Here is a 19516-nt window from a genome sequence, read left to right on the forward strand (position 1 = left end):
CCACGTACCAACCCTCTTAGCGGGCTGTTGCGGGCAGGCAGGGAGGGAGGCACAAACGGGTAAGGGCAATCGGGCAACATCTCACCTCACAGTCTCATCGTCAAGCAGCACGATCTTCTTGTACCAATCACGCACAACTCGCGAGCTACCCCGTCCAGAATCTCAGCGCTCTGTAGGGTCTACCTCGCACTCATCCATCACAGAAAGATTCCTGTCGCAGGGTCTGCTGTTAGCCCCCTCGAAAGTTTCTCATCCTTCTTTGACGGCTGTTCTGAGGAATTTGGAACTCACATGATGGCCAACTTGTCCCTGATGGAGACACTGTCCTAAGAATCAAGTTTCCATTGCAAAACACCCCCTTCTTGCTTATTTTTCAGTTCATCCCAGCTTTTTTCTTTCTTGGTCTCAGACCGTAACTAGACTCTTCACTTGGGGCGTTAGCGGCGACAGTACCACCTGCAGCAGCAACAGCGAGCATCGTCGCTTGTCACATCCCAACTCTTGATCAAACTCGGACCACACACAAGGACATCAGCATCATGGCCAAGAAGAAGAAGCCCGCCAACAACCCCGCACGCGGCTTTGCGACGACATCCGTCGCCTCGAAACCCAGGCCAGAAGTCCTCGAAGGTGCTGAGATCGCGCCTGATGTTGCTTCCCAACCAAAGCACAACGCCAAGGGCGGTGCAGCTACAGCCTCGGGTGCCCAGACACCAGCTACAAACGCCGCAGGTGCTTGCGGCCACCAGCGACTCTGCTGCCGAAAGCAAGGACCTGAGCCCAGAAAGAGTTTGAGAGGCGACTTTGAAGGAGTCCGAGTTGCAGTTGATGGTAGAGAAAAATGCTGCAAAGACGAAGGCGCGACGTCAACCGACAGAAACTCGCCAGGAGACAGATCGTCGTCTGCTCAGAGAACAGGCAGAGACGATTAATGTCCGCAAGTGGCTTCCCCAAAGAGCTCATGGACCACATACTTGATCTCGTTCAGGCCGAGGGCCGGTTTCGCCTCCTCGAACGTCTCGGCAGAACACAGCACCAGCGCAAGATGCCCCCAGAGAAGACATGGTCATTCGCCTTTGGGCACTGCAGCAAACACTTTCTTCCGTGGGCTTTCCCCAGGAACGCGTTCAGGCTGTCACACAGCACATTCTTGATATATCGCCCAACATCCCTGCCACAGCGAAGGACAGCATATGGGGTCTCGAAGAAGCCATGGAGTGGCTTGCCCGAGAGTTGACCGCCGATGAGTTGCCTGATTACGAGGGTCGCGGCAAACCTAGCCTGAAGCCTACAGGTGGGCTCTGTCCTACCTGAACCCGGTGTATGTAGGATTGACTGCTGACCAGAATAGAAACACCGGCCGACAGCCCGCTCACGTCAGGCACTACAACTCCGGGCTACTCCGAAGCTCCTTTCCGTCAAACTAAAGGAAAACACGGAGCGCAAGCGCAGGCTCAAATACCTAGCAAAAAGGCTGCCATCACATGTGACAGCGATATAGAACCGGATGATTTAATCCCTGTATATATCGAAACCAAGTCAAAGCTCTTTTCAGCAGAGCGGGCACACCAAGAGAGCAAGCGACAGAAGCCCTTCGTGCCCACAGACGAAGGAGTCATCCCGAGGCTGCAGGCGAAGCTGGAAAGGATCGAAAAGGATGTACTTTTCGACAAATATCCCGCTGAGCAGCAGTGGAAGGCTAGAAAGATGGCGCTGGAAAAAGAACTCGCTGCAATGAGAAGACAGAAAGCCCAGGACGCAACCTCGGAGGCTACAGAGACAAGTCCCGAGCCAACTGAAGAGCCTCTCACCGGAGATGTCAATGATGAAGCTGAACGCATGGCCGCAGAGATCCTAGCGGAAGGTGCAGGCGACGACGATGACGATGCACTGGCAGGTCTGTTCGACAGCCTACCAACCAACGAAGTGGACGCGGACACTGGCAAAACGAATACAGTTGTCAATGGCCCCGACGGAGTCAAGGTCACGATTCGGTCATTCGGAACATGGACAGGCGTGAGCCCGATGAGGGCGTTGGAGGAAGCCTGCCGCGCCCGGGACTCATCCGTCAAACTCCACTACGGTCTCATCTCGGAAGTACCATTTGCCAACCGCCACATGCTGAACATCAGTTGGAGCAAGACCCAGGCCATACCGCCTGCATCCTCAGACGACACGGTGCATGTTTCTGCTTACGCCAAAGCCTTCACCTATAGCATGAGGTCTGTGGCAGCTCCCGACAAGAAGCAGTCTGAAGCTTTCATCGCCACGTGGGCCCTATACCATATTTTTGGCCCCTCGCAAAAGGAAGAAAAGGTTGGACTACGTCTGCCTCCTGTCTGGAAAGAGCTCTGGGCCGAGCTTGCCGAAGCACGTAAGAGCTCCTTAGACGCCAAGGACCGAGAAGAAATCAGAATGCTTCGTGCCATGGTACGACAGAGACAAGATCAAGAACTCGAGGACGGTGTGATACTTCCCTCTGCCTTTCGTGGACGCGGAGCGGCGCGAAACGCCGGGGAATTGACCGAGGGGGCCTCGGATCCAGCGAAAAGGAATTTCGGAGGGCCTGAATATTTCCAACAAATATGGGCTAAAAAGTCCAGTACACCTCGCTATCAAACTATGCTGCAATCTCGAATGCAGCTCCCTATGTGGCAATTTCGTCAGCAAGTCGTGGATACAGTTGACCGTGAGCAAGTTGTCATCATCTGTGGTGAAACGGGTTGCGGCAAGAGCACACAAGTTCCCTCATTCCTGTTGGAGCACCAGCTGGCGCAAGGCAAGCCATGCAAGATATATTGTACCGAACCGCGCCGCATATCTGCGATATCGCTCGCACGTCGTGTGAGCGAGGAGCTCGGAGAGGGCCGGGGTGATATTGGCACGCCAAGATCGCTCGTAGGCTATTCTATTCGCCTTGAAGCCAACACATCCAAGGAGACGAGGCTGGTGTTCGCCACGACGGGCATCGTTATGCGCATGCTTGAGGGCTCGAACGATCTTCGAGAAGTGACGCATTTGGTACTTGACGAGGTGCACGAAAGATCCATTGACAGCGACTTTCTTCTTATCGTGTTGAAAAAGCTCATGCTCCGACGAAAGGACTTGAAGGTAGTTCTCATGTCTGCTACGGTGGATGCCGAACGCTTTTCCAACTACCTCGGGAACGCCCCTGTTTTGACAGTTCCCGGTCGGACATTCCCTGTGCAGGTTCGCTACCTGGAAGATGCCATTGAACTCACAGGTTTTAGCACTGGTCAGGCGAGCCAGGAGAAGATGGTTGATCTCGATGATGACGTGGAAACGGAAACGGAAGGTCCAAAGACGACTGTGGGGAGCGAATTGGCAAAGTATTCTGCCAAGACAAGAAACACGCTGGCTCAGATGGACGAATATCGGATCGACTTCGACCTTATCGTCCAGCTCATTGCCAAGATCGCGGCCGATCCGTCGTACTCGCAATTCAGTAAGGCAATCTTGGTCTTCTTGCCAGGTATTGCCGAGATCAGGACAATCAACGACATGCTCCTTGGGGATCCTTCGTTTGCAAAAGACTGGCTCATATATCCTCTCCACTCCAGTATCGCAACAGAAGACCAAGAGGCTGCCTTCCTTGTCCCCCCGCCGGGCATCAGGAAGGTCGTCTTGGCTACAAACATCGCGGAGACAGGAATCACTATCCCGGATGTGACTTGCGTCATCGACACTGGGAAACATCGCGAGATGAGATTCGACGAGAGGCGGCAGCTCTCCCGTCTCATCGATACGTTCATCTCGCGCGCGAATGCCAAACAGCGAAGGGGCCGTGCCGGTCGTGTCCAAGAAGGCCTGTGTTTCCATATGTTTACCAAGCATCGACACGACGCGCTCATCAGCGACCAACAGACCCCTGAGATGCTCCGCTTGTCCCTGCAGGACTTGGCGATTCGTGTCAAAATTTGCAAGATTGGAGGTATCGAAGAGACCCTGAGTGAGGCTCTGGATGCGCCTTCCGCAAAGAATATTCGACGTGCTGTCGACGCCTTGATCGATGTTCGAGCGCTGACCAATGCTGAAGAGCTGACGCCCCTGGGTCATCAACTCGCCAGGCTTCCTCTAGACGTGTTTCTTGGGAAACTCATTTTGTTAGGCACCGTGTTCAAGTGTCTGGATATGGCCATCACGGTTGCCGCTATATTGTCATCCAAATCCCCCTTCTCCGCTCCGTTCGGACAACGAGCGCAAGCTGACATGGTACGCATGGGCTTCCGACGTGGTGACTCCGATCTCTTGACTATTTACAATGCGTACCTGGCTTGGAGGCGAGTTTGTCAAACAACAAGTGCTTCTGGCGGAAAGGAGTTTCAATTCTGCCGCAAGAACTTCCTCAGCCAACAGACACTTGCCAATATTGAGGACCTTAAGGGCCAGCTCATGGTCTCTCTTGTGGACTCGGGATTCCTGTCCTTAACCGATGACGAGCGACGCGCACTGAACCGTCTGCGATACTCAAACAACTCACGCCGGCGTCATCAGCAGTTTTTTGAGATTCCACAACGCGTCAACCTCAACAGTGAGAACGATGCAATCACTACAGCTGTCATTGCTTGGAGCTTCTACCCCAAACTCCTCGTGCGCGACACGCCTGGTAGTCGCGGTTTGCGGAACGTGGGGAACAACCAGTCCATCAGCTTGCATCCCTCATCGGTCAATAAGGGTCACAACGAGATCAGGTGGCTGTCCTACTACCACATTATGCAGTCCAAGGCGTGAGTACTGTAGTCCTTCCAGACCATTTTGCAGTAGCTGATTCTCTTTCCTCCAGTGTCTACCACGCGCACGAGACATCGGCAGCCGACGCCTTTGCTATCGCCCTGCTTTGTGGAGATGTCAAGGCGGACGTAAGTTGCTCCTTCTCCACGCCATTCTAGCGGCTGGCTGGCCTTATGTACTGTGGAAGAATCTGCTGACACTGACCCAGATGTTCGCGGGCGTCCTGGTCTTGGACGGGAATCGCGCAAGATTCGCGCTGCCGGACTGGAAGACAATGCTAGTACTCAAGGTTCTGCGCACCCGGCTCAGGGAGGTGCTCACTCGTGCATTCAAACAGCCGGGCAAATTGCCCACGGCTCAACAGGAGCGCTGGCTCGAGGTGTGGCAGAAAATCTTCTCGCAGGACGCCCACAAAGAAAATGGATCGACGGCGGTCACCAAGGCCTAGAACCTTCTTCCGGGCTCAATGAAAGTAAAAAAGCAGATCCCCTGTAATTTGGCAATGAATGTACTGATGCCGCGGTCCTGTGAAGTTTCTTGTATATACCCATGCTGGGTCTGAGTGATCGGCGTGTCAGTTGTGTCGCATACTAGCCGAAAGATCGAGGTCAAGATGGCAGATCACACACGACACGGCAAATTGAGGTAAAAGCATAAGAATTGAAACTCGTTCTCGAGTTCTTTGAAAAGAGACCGGAAAAGTCCGGGCCTCTGGAAGGGAAGAGGGCCGTCAGCGTGTTTCCCCCTCCCCTCTCAGTGATGGATTCGAGTTATTGATACATGAAGGCAGCTTCCCCTCCCCCCTTTCTGCCTGTTCCTTCCATCTCCTCCTCGGAGGTTGACAAGACCTCTCGACATGAAATATTGTCGAACATGAAAAGAGGATAAACGCCGTATTAGATGCTCACTATTCTTTCGTGGCCCTTTCACTCTTTCTTCTTGGCGTCCTCATCTTCCTTTCCATTGGTCGTCGAGGAGATGCTGCCTCCGCCCAGGAACATGGCTTTAAACTCAGCGTTGCTCTTCATCGGCTTTGGCGGCGCGTCTCCTTTTTCCGTCGGCGGTGCAGACACAGCGGCGCCGTTCGCCTTAATCGGCGCGGCTCCCTTGCTCGCCACGAATCCGAGACCGCGCTTTGCGCCGCCCTTGCCGAGGACGGGCCGTCTGACGGTCGATGGCGCGAACGAGGGCTTACGGCTACCCGCGGACGCCTTGGCGAAGTCCTTTTTGGCGCCGCCGCCACCGTAGACAATCTTGTCCGTCCGCATCTCGCCCTTGGCGTGCCGAAGCTCGTCGACGGAGCCGGTCCGGAGTTTTCGGCCGTCGAGAAGGTATCCGTCTAGCTGCATCGCGGCGCGTCCCGCGCTCGCTGCGTCTTCAAACTCAACACTCGCGCCGCCGTGGCTCGGCTGCAGAACAAGACCTGTGAAGCCGGCGATCTTGCCGACAATTTCCTTGACGCGTGCATCGTTTACCGTATCAGGGATGTCGAGCAGGGCAATGCTCCGCGCGGCGACTTCCTCCCGCGCTTGCGACTTTGATGAGTCGCCGTTCGCGTCTTCCATCGTCTCGTCACCCCCATGGTCACGACTCGGCACCGGTGAGGCCGAGTTGCGCTCACCAGACACGGCGGCGGCGCGCTTGTAAATGACGGGTGTTGACAGTGCGACGGTCATGATCGAAGTGCGGAACTTGGTGCTGTTTAATTCCGCGACGGCCTTGTTGGCCTGCTCCTTGGACGCGAGCTCGATATAGGCAGTGCCGTAACCTTTGCCTCCCTTGTTGCGCGGTATGCTCACCCGTTGAACGGGGCCGATCTTGGAGAAGACCTCTTTGAGTTCGTCTTCGGTGACAACTGTATCCAGATTGGTAACGTGAAGCTCGCGACCCTCGTCCACTGCTCCGTCGCGCTTTTTGGCACGAGACGGATCAGAGAACATGGCTGTAAGTTTATACTCGCCGTCCAAGAGCTTGCCGTGTTTCTGCGTGGCTTTTGTCGAGGCCTCCCGCGTCCTGAAGGTAACATAGCTGAAGCGCCTACGCACATTGCCCTTCAGGCTGGGCATGCGGACGCTGATTATGTCGCCACAGTCTTTAAACAGGTTGCGTAGGTAATCGGGGCCCGCCGTCGGAGGATAATTGGTGACAAAGACGGTCAGGTCGGTGCCGGGCTCGACTCCAATCTGAGCCTCGCCAAAGTACTTTCCATCGCGCAGCAGCGCCGACTGAGCCTCTTCGGGTGACCTGAATTCAATCACGACAACTTGTGACTCGCCATCCTTGTCGGCGACAGTCTGCAAGCTGTTGATGTGTCCGTAGTCTTTGAAGTATTGCCGGATCTTGGTCTGCGTGACGCTGGCTGGGATGTTGGTGACAAGGACAGATGTGTTTTCGCGGTCCCTTTTGAGACTCTGCTGCGTTGAAGCAGAGTCGGCCTCGTTTCCATGATTTCGTTGACGCTTATTGGATCCCTCACCCAGAAGCTCTTCCTCGTCTGCCTGCTCGTCTCCGCGCTTCCGCTTGGGAGCCCGAGGGTGACTGCTGATCCGCTTCCTCTGCCGCATGCGCTGCCTGTTGTTGCTGGAGCTGGGCGGCATAGAGCTCTGCCGCCTGAGCAGCCTCGAGCTCACGACGTCGGGCGGTTTCTTTTCGAAGCTCAGTCACGCTGTCGGTCGCGTCTCTCACGGTGCTGGGAAGTTTATAGTCGTTGCAGTGCTGGAGGTAAACATCCATATAGCTTTCGGACCAGTCCAGCGTCTTACGCTTGAACGCGCGACCCAGTACAGCTGTGGCTACAGAAGGGACCCGTAGGCCCACGGCAGCGGTAGAAGGCGTTGGGCTGCGGTCCTTTCCATTAGAGGCGAACACCATCATCTCCCATAGATAGTAGTTGAGCCAAAAGTCGTAGCTATCTGCGTAGAGCGACTTTTCCGCAAGCTTGTGCCGATGCGTCCTCGCGTCATCTGGCGAACGTTTCTTTTCTGTGAGATACTGGATGTAAATGCGTTCGAGGCGGAAGGCGGGATCGCCGCGGTACTCATCTCCGTAGCGATTCTTGGCTTGGTCGACAAACTCGATGGCAGCCTGCAGGCCCATGTCGGCAATGTCGACGGCCTCGTCGGAAGCGTTTAGATCCATGGCAGTGCGCTTCAGGAAGCCACACCAGCCAGCGTACATGTCGAGGAGAGCGGTCATCCCATTCTTGTAGAGGTCGGGGTGGCTCGTAGCCTTGTGCTTGATCTGTTCAATGTCATGGAAAGGAAGCCTGGCCTCCTCGGCGCTAAGGATGTAACGAGACCACAGCGCCCCCGACCACGGACAATGATCGACAGCGCGGCGAATGACGTCTAGCATGGCGTATGGGGATTGCGCAAAGGTCCCCGAGGTTGAGAGGAACCGAATGTACTCCATCCATACGTATTCATCGAACGCAAAGACGCCAGTCAAAGCGCGTGAGTAAAGACCGCGACACAGGTCGCCCGTCGTCTCCATGGTCTTGCTGCTCCTCTTGCTCTGCGAAATCTCCCAGTCTAGATACTCCTTCAACAGGGTCTTGTACTCCTCATCGGCACCGTCGCGGGCGGCCTTGCGTAGCTTGGACTCGAAGATTTCGCGATCTTCGACGAGTTGCTTGGCTTCTTGAGACTTGGCCGTGACAGCCTGCATCGTGTCCTCCCAGGCGGATTTGTTATATGTGGAGAGGAAGGTGGAAAAGTCCTGCGCAGTCTGGTCGCGTGTGACGTGGGGTATTTGCAGACGGTCGGAGTAGAGGTGGGTGATACGTCTAACACCCTCAGCTGTCCTCGTGCGGTCGAGTAGGCCGCGCTCGAGAGAGATCCAGCGATCCCACAGCTCGTGGCTGTCGCTGATGCGGTACTGAATAGCTTCATAGCCTTGTTGCCAGAGGCTGAGGGGCGTCATTCAGAGAAAAGATGTCGCGACTCATGTGCTGCTCCTCCTCCGACCAGCCGGTTTTCGCCGGACTGGCAGTCGACATAGAGCGACCAAAAGTGATCGCAATAGGCGCGCCAGATTTTGAGACTGCTGGGTTCGGCATCGACGGCGAGCTTAAAGAGCTCGACAACGTGAACGTGTTTTTCAAGGTCATTCGCCTGGCGGCTATGCTCGGCGACGTAGTCCACCCAGCGGTCTTCGCCGACGGGGAGGGGCGGCGCCATGCTGACGGTTGTGTCGCGCCGACAAGGGGCGGAGCATGGATGGAACGCAGGCGTCGAGCACGCTGTCGCGAGAAGAGGTTGCGATTTGATGGGGGCACAGCGTCTCAAGTAGTCGAAGCAAGCTAGAGCTGGGATGCTCAAGTCGCAGGTCCGGTTGTCGAGATTAGGGTACGAGAACACGCCAGGATTCGGAGGGCGAAATGTCCAGCGGAAAGAGATGGTTGGAGGGTCCCGATTCGCGACTTGTCAAGAGATTCGTGTATTGGGCGCTCGGAGACTGTTGGGACGAGTCGCGAAACATGAAATAGTAAACCTGGTGCCTGATGAGGGTCGCGGGCAAGTCAGGTTGTCGGACAGCAACCAGAGAGAGAGAAATGGCCAGGGGAAAGAAGGACGATTGACAGCGCAAGCCGACTGATTGGCAGTAAGTGGCAGGCTGACAAGGCTGGGTCGTGAGTGGTGAAGGGTTGAGCACCCGATGCCTGTGGATAAGGGGATGGTCTAGAGGCAGGCAGATTTTCCAACCCGTGTTTCTGAGGTGAGGTAGTTACAACTGTCTTGGTTTCTGATTGCCTGCCATGACCTGAAATCCCAGGTACCGGAGGCCACCCACGTACCTGCCTACCTGGTACCTACCTTACCTGCCTAGAGGTAACAATGGGCAGGCACTGTCAGAGGGACCTCCCTCTGGTGGGTTCTTTAGTGGGTCGGCCCTCTGTGCCGGCGCCGCCTGCTCTACTACCTCCCTGGAGGTGCCTTGCTTTGGAGGATGCGTTTAACCAGTCAGATCAACCGCTCGGGTGCAGTACCTTCCTTAGTCATCCACGCCGGCCGCGAAGGAGCAACCCATCTGAAGCAGCATGAATCGTCAGGTTCGACTCTTCGTTGCCCACATGAGGCCAAACATGACAGGAATGCCTAGTACGGCACAGAACATGACGCATCCCCTCTCTGATTCACAATCACCCCATCCCATCATGCCCGTCTCTGCCTTGAACGGCTGGGGCCCAGATAACGCCGCGGGACTGCATTTGCTGACCTTGACTGGCCGAGAAGCCCATTTGTCGCCATGGAGCCTGTCACTATGATGCTCTATGGTATCATCGCAGACGCTTCGACGACCCAGCAGACGCGGAATGCGATCTGCTGAATCATCTCGAACGCTGTGATGACTCTCGGGTCCAGACAGACGTGATTCCTGTGATTTGCACCTCGAGTTGAGCTTCATTCCACTGATCATCGCTGAGAATACGGTGGCCTCCCGGAGTCAACTCCGTGGCACCGATGTCCCTGGATTGGAGCATCCAATGGTTTACCACCACTACATGCTCTCCCTTCTGCAGCTGCACCTGGCCCCCGTAAGCCTGTACGAAGGTAGCTGAAGAACACGACGCGCCCCCGCAGAAGTCCGCGGACCATGCGGTGATCAAGAAACGAGGGGGTCCCGAAGCCCTGTTTTTGACCCCTTTCGTTCTCATTGCCGACAATCAGCTGCCATTTTTCGTTGGTGTTGCCCCTTTTGTCTCCCTGAAACAGTTAATTGCCAAGGATGGCAACCATCAGCTTTCTTATGCTCGTCTAACACATGTCACAAGAACGACGATTCAGAGCAATGACTTGTCGAACGTGATGCGTGCGCTAAATTGTCCTGTAACGGGCGCGATGTCCCAGCCAATCGACGTCAGGGAGCCGCCCCCCCCCCGTCTTGGGCTTCCCGGAGGCATGAACGATAAACGAAATGAGGTTGCCATGCAGCCGTGTTCCCGTCCGCTGTTACTAGAACTCCCGGTTCGGATTGATTAGATCAGGTTTGGCGCACTCCCAGACTGTTCAGGCTGCTGGGGGGCTTGGCCAGCCAGTGCTAGTCTGATCCGAGGGACGACCCTGGCGCAGATCCCACGGTGTCCCTTGTAAGCTTCACCCTCACATCCCCCCCTCGACGGCCGCCCTGCTCCTCAGGCATCGGAGAATCGTCTGGCGGCCGGCCATCGCATAGCCCTGGGGCTCTCGTGCCTGCCGAGAAGTGGTACGTTTGCCAACGAGCCGGTCAATGTTCAGGCTCCCATCATCAGACGAGAAGAGTGCTCTTTGCGTGCCCATACGCCACGGTATGCTTAGACCGCTTCTTGATCCCACAAATGTCATTGCTTGGTCCGAACATGGCCAGAGAGCAGAGCACGCGCGCACACAGCCTCCCCTGACTGCCTGGCATGGCATGTCCGCCCGTCAGAGATGCTCGTCAGGCCCGGGGCTGAGGGGCCCTGGGCTGAGGGGCCCTTGACCAGGCAAACCGTCAAACGTTTGATCGCCTGGACGGGACGATGATGTGGCTGGCTCGTATGGTCGGCTTGTCCGCTCTGGGACATACATCCTACTGCATTTATCCGTTGCGCTGAAAATGCTGTACCGCATCGACTGTCTGCTGAGCGCGAATTCAACGAGCAGCAACCCCTCATTGCCGGCTGTCCGAATGACATGGCTTGACTTGACTGACGACGATCAGTGACGGGCTCGGTCTCGCTCGCCCCTTCCGCATTTCCTTCCACGGACGTCAATCGAATGCCAGCCACGCCTTCTCCCCGCCCTCCTTCAAGTCACCAATTGCGCAGCGCCGGTTGTCCCTTTCCACCCCGTTCCCCCTCCCCCTTTGGTAGAGGTGGCCCTCGTCGACCAACCACTTGACCCTGGTTCGATCTGGATCGGAAGGAGCTAGTAACTAATCTGGCAGGAAGGCACATAAGGGTCCGGGGTAGGGACAGGGCACCAACACCAGGCAGGTAGGAGGTCTGGCAATTGCCTGGTATTAATTGCGCTGCCGATGTGCTACGTGATAGAAGCAAGGACTTAATGCGTGACAATGGGCACTGGCCATGACAGCGGACGGAAGGGAGAGAACGTCCTGGGATCCTTCCCAATCGGTGTCCCCATTCCAAGCCTCCGCGCCTGACCGTCGACTATCATCCATGTTGTCCCACCCCTCTCTCGTCCGGGGCTCGTGCCATTGAAAACCTCCCTGCCTCCCGCTTATCGTCGCGGCCCTCATTCCATCCCTCGCCCAGCCCGAGACTCAATTTTCTTCGCATCGTGTCGGAATTCTCGTCAGTTCTTCAAGTTTTCGTGTCCTCCTACCTTCACTTCTTCGACGCTCGGTCCGTCTCCTTCTTCAGGTGCTTCTTTTTCGAGTGTGGCCTGCATTATACCTACGACGACTTACACCATCCGCGTGACATACGCACACTCGCCTGGCCTAACCACCTACGTTGGGGCACACCAGTATATACGCCATATATTCCGAGTGACAGTTCCTGTCGCGCCTGTCTAATCCAGACGTTCCCGGCCATTGAAGCTGGACTAGAACACTCGGCTACCAAAGTTGTACAAAGCGCACTTTCATCTACCGCTACCTCGTCCCGCAATACATCACGTAGAAGCGCGGTATAACCTGTCACTCGACTCTCAAATCCTCGACCAACGGAGCCAGATAATTTCCAACCGCTGTGCACTATGCACAAGTGTACAGCCGTGTAACAACTCCCGACACGCGTAACGCCGAAGAGCCCTAACGGCTGCCCAGCGACTAAGTTGGAAGTTTATACGGAAACTCGTTTTCTGGCCTCACATCTAAGGGCAATTCCCTCTCAATCTCCGCAATGCGTTCGCATACTGCTACGGCGCTTGCTGGTCTAGTATTGCTGGCTGCTTCGGCTAGCGGACAAGACCTTGCGTCTTTGCCCCCTTGTGGTGTAAGTGATTCTTAAAGCCTGTCTCCTGAGGTATACTCCCGCATCTTCTGAAATCAAAATACTGACGCAGTCTTACTATAGCAAACCTGCGTCAATAGTGTGATTGCAAGTGGCCTCTCTTGTGACTCGGGCGATACAAAATGTCTATGCGCCAATGACAACTTCAAATTTGGCCTCAACGACTGCGGAAAGCAAGCATGTGACGAGGCCGTCGCGCAACAACTTGTTGCGTATGCAGAGTCGCTCTGTGCAGGTGAGAATCGCCCGGGATGCAGCTCCAAATCTCAAGGTTAACAGCATCCAGCAGCACCTCCTGAGCAGACGACAGCGACTACTGCAGCTCCTGAGACTACGCCGTCTGCCCCAGCTGAGCAACCATTGACTTCAGCCACAGCCACGCCATCGCCATCTACAACCCCCGAGGCTGTCACCTCATTGACTACCACTCAACAGCAATCGCCCACTCCATCAACCGAAGAGCAAACAGTAGAAGGAACAGCGATAGCCTCTTCAGCGGCGACCTCAACGTCGTCTTTCAGTAGTGCCTCTGCAATCACTGAGGCGCCGACGACGCCGGTACGTCTCAACGTTTCAACACCTATGTTACTTCTCATGTCTATCTACTGACCTGCTTCATAATAGGTGCAAAGTTCAACCCTCATTGTTGCCTCGCCCTCTGCTAAGAAGGTGACTTCGGATTCACAAACATCGTCTTCAGAGCCGCCCGCTGTACCAACCAGCGCCAGTGGAGATGGTGAGAAATCAAGTAATGCTAGTGGTGTCGCAGACAATGAAGATGAAAGCACAGAACCAGCAGCTGCAAGCGCTCTTTCGACCACAGCGAAAATTGGAATAGCCGTTGGTGCAGGTGTGGGAGGTCTGGGTATTCTGTTAACTGTTTTCTTGATACTGCGACGACGACCAAGCAAGCGTGCTCTTCAGATTTCCGACCCAATGCCTGGCTCTGGACGAGACTATTCCGGTGGCATTCAATACATATCCGAGAAGAATCACTCGGAGCTCGAGATGAATTCGAGGAGGTATGAGGACATGGTTCCTCGTCAGACGCCCCGTCATATGATTTAGCGACGAGATTGTCGTACGGCGATTGATACTTGCAATGTTCTCTTGGGTCGCCTCCCAGCATCCTCAAGAAGAAGATATCACAACCCGACCTTGCCGTATATACATGGGATGGCCGGTGTTGCAGTGTGGCGATGTGGTCGATATAGGCAGTACACATTGTTAGCTATGATAATGAATTACGATACTGATTCCCATCAAAAATGTGTCTTCGCGGACAGGTGAAGGTTTTTAGCAATTGTGGGTGACTTTTGTTCGCAATCGCCATGGCTGGAAAGGGGAGGTCAGGCTCACTTGTTGACAAAGCCAGAGAGAGCGTTGATGAGAGTCGCTGATCGATATCCTTTCTCAAGTACATATTTTTTACAAATCAGAGATATTACATGGCCAACCAAACCCATTGGTCGTTGGAATCTGTGCCGCTAGGCAGTTCTCACCCTTATCGCGACCTACCACGAGTAGTAAGGCCTCTGAGCCGTCACGGGCCTGTTAGGAAGATGGACCCAAGGCTTGCGCTTGCCTCTTTAGCCACCCTCTCGTTGTGTTCACGTATCCTTGTCTTCTCCTCCTTCAGAACGACCGAAATGCCTGTGGGTCCAACCGTCAATTTCAATGCTTCTGCGCCAAGAGATTGCAGGGCAAGCCCACAAGGGACCAAGTGTCAAAAAGAGATGAGATAAAACGTACCTGTTGACGGGCTGATAATGACACCTGTCCTGCCTCGGCCCTTGAACTCGATGCGACGGTTGCGAGACGGGCCCTTGTTCACCCACGCCTCGGCGACGTACAAGCTCGAAGGGTCCGTAATCTTGAGCGACTGGCCGTCCTTTGTCTTGATCTTGATGACAGCAGCATCTTTGTCTTCGGCGGAGGCGACACCAGCCTTGCCGAGACCCATGCCACGGCTCACCACGGCAAAGTCGCGGGCCTCTTCGAGCTGGAACTTGACCTCGCGGGCCATCTTCTTCTTCGAGTAGGTCATCTGGGTGAGAGCGTCCTGGAGCGTCTTGCCCTGGATCTGGCGGGCGAGCATGACGAGCTTCTTGGTCGACGTCTCGAGGAAGGGGGACTTGTGGGTCATCTGGCGCTCGGTCTGGCGGATGCGTTCGACACGTCGCGCATAGTCAGAGGGCTCGGACGACGCTGTCTGGCGCTGGACCATCTGGATGACCCTCTTGCGCTCCCAGCGGACGCGGGAACGGGGGTCCGGATCGAGGCGCCAGGCGGCGGCCTCGGCGGGGGTGGCCTGACGGGCGCCGTCGGGGACGTCGGTGCGCGTGGCGAGCGAGTCGGAGGTCGCGGCCTCGACTTCATCCTGGAAGATCGAGTCGGAGAGGGCGGGGGCCTTGGTCTGCTGCTGCTCAGCCAGGAGGCGCTGGCGAACTTTAGGGTCGTCGAGGTCGTGGCCGCCCGAGGAGCGGTTGCCGGGGTCGGAGGCCTTGCGGCCGCGGCCGAAGAGGCTAGGGAGAGACCATTTGGTGCGGCGCTGGTTCAGAGGAAGGAGGCGTTGGGACGAAGGGGCGCCGGTGGCCAGCGAGGATAGCGTTGAGTGCGCTGGTGCAAAGGAGTCGTTAGCGAAGCTGCAGCCAGTGGTGATGGATGGGGTCGTATGCAAGGCGAAAATGGACAGTCGAACTCACCAGATAGAGCTATCCTCCTGCTCGGGAGATGGGCACTCATGCTGGGCGACGTTGGCTGTTCGGAGGGGGTGCGATCCGCGACAGCTTCAATTGCTTGATACCAATGGAGAAAAAATGGAATAACAAGCTGCAACGCTGCACCTTCGCGTCGACCCAGGCACGGAGGTGGAAGGTTGCACGGGGCAATAGGCGCCGAGGTTTATCCGCCGACTGTCCTTGGTGGTGGTGGTAATGTGTCTGGCCTGATTGACCGAGCGTCCGGGAATTGATCGATCACGTGAGTCGGTTTCTCAGCGCGAATATCGTCAGGCCATTTTCGAGAGCTTGCCGGCTTCAATCAGCACCACCCGACGCCCGATCATCTCGACTGCACGCAATCGCCGCTCCTTCTACGAATCCTACCAACACCTCACGAACTTCAATCACAATGGCTGGCGCTGTTGCTTTCAAGCCCATCACGGGCGTACGTCTCCCCTCGTGAATTGGCGACGCCGGATAGATGCGGAATGGGAACTGACTGGACTTGAAGATGCTGCGACGAAACCTCGTCCTCGACCTCGGCATCGGCCTCGGTGAGTGACAGATCCTGCCAATTGGGTTCGCTCGCCTCCTCAGGACAGTCTTCCGCTGCTCTTAAGCGACCGTGGGCTGTCTGTGGGGTGTCGGCGGTAGCCTCGTCCCGCAACGTTATGACTGACTTTGGATACGATAGGTCTCGGCTTCGCCATGGCCAACGCCTACTGGTACGATATCCCTTCCCCGCCCTGAGCAACGAACGGCAAGGAACGAACGAACGCAAACCACGAACAATCGACCATTTTGCAGCTGTGCAATTGAACAGAACGATAGACTAACCAATGCACGTTACAACAGGTACGGCTACCACATGCCTCGCACCCACGCTCGCGACAACTACTACTCCAAGCTCGAGCAGCAGAAGGCCGAGAAGCGCGGTGCCCAGGCATAGAGAATGGATTGAGGAAACAGGATGGCGGATGAACAGAGAGAGATGAGGATTGCGTCGCTGTGGCATTTAGACAAGTCGCGGGTCTGACGACCTTGTATCATAACCTGCCAGCAATACAAGCTTGAGGACCCCCTACTTTTTGTTTCGTTATCGACCCTCTGACGCCTCGCGAGGAGTCTGGGTCCCAGTTGTGGTCATTGGGGACAGGGCTGTGTGACGGAATTGTGTGTACCATGATGTGATGCGGAAATGCAGTGCCCGATGCGACCAGGAAGACACACAGGGATACTTTTACAAAGGCTCAAGGAGAAATTTCAAGGGTTATCATCTTGATAAAAAAGAATACATAATCTTGTCAGCAACGCTGGTCCCGGATGCTGATGTGAAGACGTCGCGCTGCTGCCGGCCTCTTTTGCCGCCCCATTGGTGCCTTCCCACGCCGTCGTCTCGACAGAGAATGACCCCTTCTTGTCCTTACACCTACACATCAGACTGTCAATCCATGCAACCACCGCCCGGCAGAGCAAGCAATCAAGGCATCACATACTCTCGAAAAAAGCGATTGACCGCCCAGCACCGTACAGGACTGTTGGGTGTCTGTGGCTGCTCAATCTCGCAATGATACTGGGCTAAGCTGCGCAGCTTGCATTTGGACAGGTCGACGTCGCCGCCGCTGCTGTCGCCATTCAGCTTTCGTTTCCGGCCCCGAACGTCGGCCTGGACGTGCGCCGGGAGCTCCGAGACTGGAAATACGTGGCACGGTGGTGACATTGCCGGTCCTTGATGGATGGTGTGTCTGCTGAGGCGCGGGCGGGAGCACGGGTTCTGGGCGAAATCGAGGAGACGTCCCTTGATGAGGTGAGAGCTTGTGTTGCTTGGGCTTAACGTTATGAACAGTGCGACCAGGTTCGAGTGCGGCTGTTTTCAAGATGGCTGGGCCGCAGCGAAAGCGAGGATTCGTTCGAGGCGGCTTGATGGGGGCGGAGTGCGTGACACAGGGAGGATGAGCCAAGTGTCGTCGGACTTAATTACAGCGTCTTCCGCCTGAGGCAGTTTTCGAGTGTCCCATTGAGACTACTAGCTAATTCATATCCCCATCGTCTAGATTCTTGCCGAACTTCGTCATGCAATTGACGCAACAAGCACGACGACAATACCGAAGCCCATTTTACACAATGTGAATAAGTCTCACAGCTCGTACCCCATCCCGGGTCTCGACGCCTTGGTGGCCCGCCAGCGACAGGCTGCTCCAGCATCACCACTGCAACTGACCGGTTGTTACCTCCATCTCATCTACGCTCTCATATCCACTCTCATCGCAGCACCTCATTTAAAGACCGTCGTCGTGATCGACCTAGAAAACCGTTTCGATGCCACACGATTAACAGTCGGCAGCGGACCGAATGACGCTGCTGATCACGACAAGCACGATATCGACACAGGCACTGATGACCCTCTGCGCCACGTGCATGTCTACCGTCCAGCACGTTCCAGCATAGAACACCTCCGAGATGTTATTGCCGCCGCCGAACACCGCATGCTGTACGGCCGTCACGACAGCAGGACCCGTGAATGGTGGGGTACCATTGTCATCGGCGCTCCCCTGGCCGCAACCACCGGCTCCTCATCCGCCGCCGGCCGGCCCAGCAGCAGTAGCGTGCAGGCCACAGCCAGCTGGCGCGGCTGGATGAGAGTCGACCGCGATGAGGTACGCGGCTTCCCCTTGGGCACCAGCGTCGGAGAGGTGTTGGCAGATAGGGAGAGGCGGCAGGCTGCGGTGGATGAGGCGCCATGGACGGCTTCATGCGCCTGGGGGTCGATAGTCTTCCCAGAGAAGGGCGCGGCAGCAGCGAAAGATGAGCTTCCATCGCCTCGATAGGGTTTACAGCCTTCCAAGCATCACGTTCAGTCCGGTCTTTGGACCAGCATCGGTTGTGGCGAACACGCGAATGCAAGTCTAACCTTAGTCTAACCTCGGGACGAATACTTGGCCACTCGTCGATGAGGCCGCTACACATATTCACAAGGATCTATGACGGCAGATGGGTTAGGTTAGAGGTGCCAGGCAGGCAAGCAGCGATGTACCGCACTGTTAGTTGATCACTGATCACGACCCTTCCTCTCACACCAACATAAATCTCGTGGCCGAAGTCGCTAGACCGTATGTCGCCGATGGCTTCAGTTACTGGGTAGCAAAAACTAAAGTTGCATCAATAGCGTCCAGGCCTATGAATTCTCTGAACCGGGCATATCGCCGTACCATCGCCATCATCATCATCATCATCATCATCATCATCATCATGGGTCCGCCTCATCGCCGAGATCGATTCAACGCCAAGAGGCCCATCTGCCCCGATGTTTTTCACGGCGATTGCAAGAAGCCTAGCGCCCTGTGCCATTGCGGCGAAAACCCCCGTCAGACGTTCAGCGAGATGACGGTGGCGTGCGTCCCTTACTCGCCCACACCAGAGGAAACCATCAGCCGCCGACGCGCATCTGCGCTTGCGTGCTGCCTATACCAAGCTAAAGTGAAGGGTGACCAGGGGGGCATGGTCCGGACCCTAGGATCAGCACGACCTTTTTTTTTTTGCACTTGATAATGGCCTGCGAGACGAGCCAGCTCCGCCATCAGGCGCGGGAAGGGGGCAGAGAAAAAAAAAACACTAAGCGAACAATTCGTCCGTTCGGAGTGGCACAGGGCGTCACGGCCGCCGATCATAACGTGGTTTCGGCAAGTCTAGCGGAATTGTGTTGGCCTATTCCCCCCCTTCCTCCACGGTCTAGTCGCCGAGGCCGTCCATTTCGCCTTGGGGCTAGAAGGTGTATCTGCCATCTCGGTTTTGCGCGCGAATCTTGAACAGTGGTGGTGTAGGGTCGGCACTTGGGGTGAGGCTGGGTTAGGTCATGACGTCGGCACGCTTTGTTATAGTGGGGACCCGTACTTTTGAGCCTCAGGGGGTTCAACCACTGGAGCGAGAAGGGCTGCGATGCTGTGGGGGTAGCGTCAACTCACACGAATCCAGAGGAAAGGATCACTTTGGGACGGAGCAGACAAGTATTTTGATGCAATATATTGTAAAGCCAAAGTCATTCTAATGATGATGTACGCCCATGGTATCAAATGCCCGCCCAGCCAATGTACAAAAGGAAGAA

The 19516-nt window shown here is 55.8% G+C and overlaps 6 protein-coding genes across 6 annotated transcripts; 4 read left to right on the forward strand and 2 right to left on the reverse strand.

The window, feature by feature from the left end:
* Positions 1 to 539: 539 nt before the first annotated feature.
* On the forward strand, positions 540 to 5200 carry VDBG_07052 (pre-mRNA-splicing factor ATP-dependent RNA helicase PRP22; the record flags this gene model as incomplete). The annotated part of the gene is made up of 5 exons (XM_003002435.1): positions 540 to 831; positions 989 to 1294; positions 1352 to 4748; positions 4805 to 4880; positions 4961 to 5200. The coding sequence occupies 5 exons, from the start codon at positions 540 to 542 to the stop codon at positions 5198 to 5200; spliced, it is 4311 nt and encodes a 1436-aa protein (XP_003002481.1).
* Positions 5201 to 5678: 478 nt separating this feature from the next.
* Positions 5679 to 8930, reverse strand: VDBG_07053 (conserved hypothetical protein; the record flags this gene model as incomplete). Its single annotated transcript, XM_003002436.1, has 3 exons — positions 5679 to 7152; positions 7229 to 8659; positions 8758 to 8930. The coding sequence occupies 3 exons, from the start codon at positions 8928 to 8930 to the stop codon at positions 5679 to 5681; spliced, it is 3078 nt and encodes a 1025-aa protein (XP_003002482.1).
* A 3650-nt stretch (positions 8931 to 12580) lies between these two features.
* Positions 12581 to 13944, forward strand: VDBG_07054 (hypothetical protein; the record flags this gene model as incomplete). Its single annotated transcript, XM_003002437.1, has 4 exons — positions 12581 to 12673; positions 12755 to 12926; positions 12978 to 13249; positions 13316 to 13944. The coding sequence occupies 4 exons, from the start codon at positions 12581 to 12583 to the stop codon at positions 13757 to 13759; spliced, it is 981 nt and encodes a 326-aa protein (XP_003002483.1).
* A 290-nt stretch (positions 13945 to 14234) lies between these two features.
* Positions 14235 to 15436, reverse strand: VDBG_07055 (mitochondrial large ribosomal subunit; the record flags this gene model as incomplete). Its single annotated transcript, XM_003002438.1, has 3 exons — positions 14235 to 14344; positions 14444 to 15310; positions 15397 to 15436. 3 exons carry the CDS (start codon positions 15434 to 15436, stop codon positions 14235 to 14237), a joined length of 1017 nt encoding a protein of 338 aa, XP_003002484.1.
* A 305-nt stretch (positions 15437 to 15741) lies between these two features.
* On the forward strand, positions 15742 to 16496 carry VDBG_07056 (hypothetical protein; the record flags this gene model as incomplete). The annotated part of the gene is made up of 4 exons (XM_003002439.1): positions 15742 to 15859; positions 15926 to 15968; positions 16109 to 16139; positions 16270 to 16496. 4 exons carry the CDS (start codon positions 15824 to 15826, stop codon positions 16361 to 16363), a joined length of 204 nt encoding a protein of 67 aa, XP_003002485.1.
* A 650-nt stretch (positions 16497 to 17146) lies between these two features.
* On the forward strand, positions 17147 to 18242 carry VDBG_07057 (conserved hypothetical protein; the record flags this gene model as incomplete). The annotated part of the gene is made up of 3 exons (XM_003002440.1): positions 17147 to 17221; positions 17293 to 17322; positions 17469 to 18242. The coding sequence occupies 3 exons, from the start codon at positions 17147 to 17149 to the stop codon at positions 18240 to 18242; spliced, it is 879 nt and encodes a 292-aa protein (XP_003002486.1).
* Positions 18243 to 19516: the final 1274 nt, after the last annotated feature.

This window comes from Verticillium alfalfae, genomic scaffold, assembly GCF_000150825.1.
Source record: "Verticillium alfalfae VaMs.102 supercont1.9 genomic scaffold, whole genome shotgun sequence".
Classification (NCBI taxonomy): domain Eukaryota; kingdom Fungi; phylum Ascomycota; class Sordariomycetes; order Glomerellales; family Plectosphaerellaceae; genus Verticillium; species Verticillium alfalfae.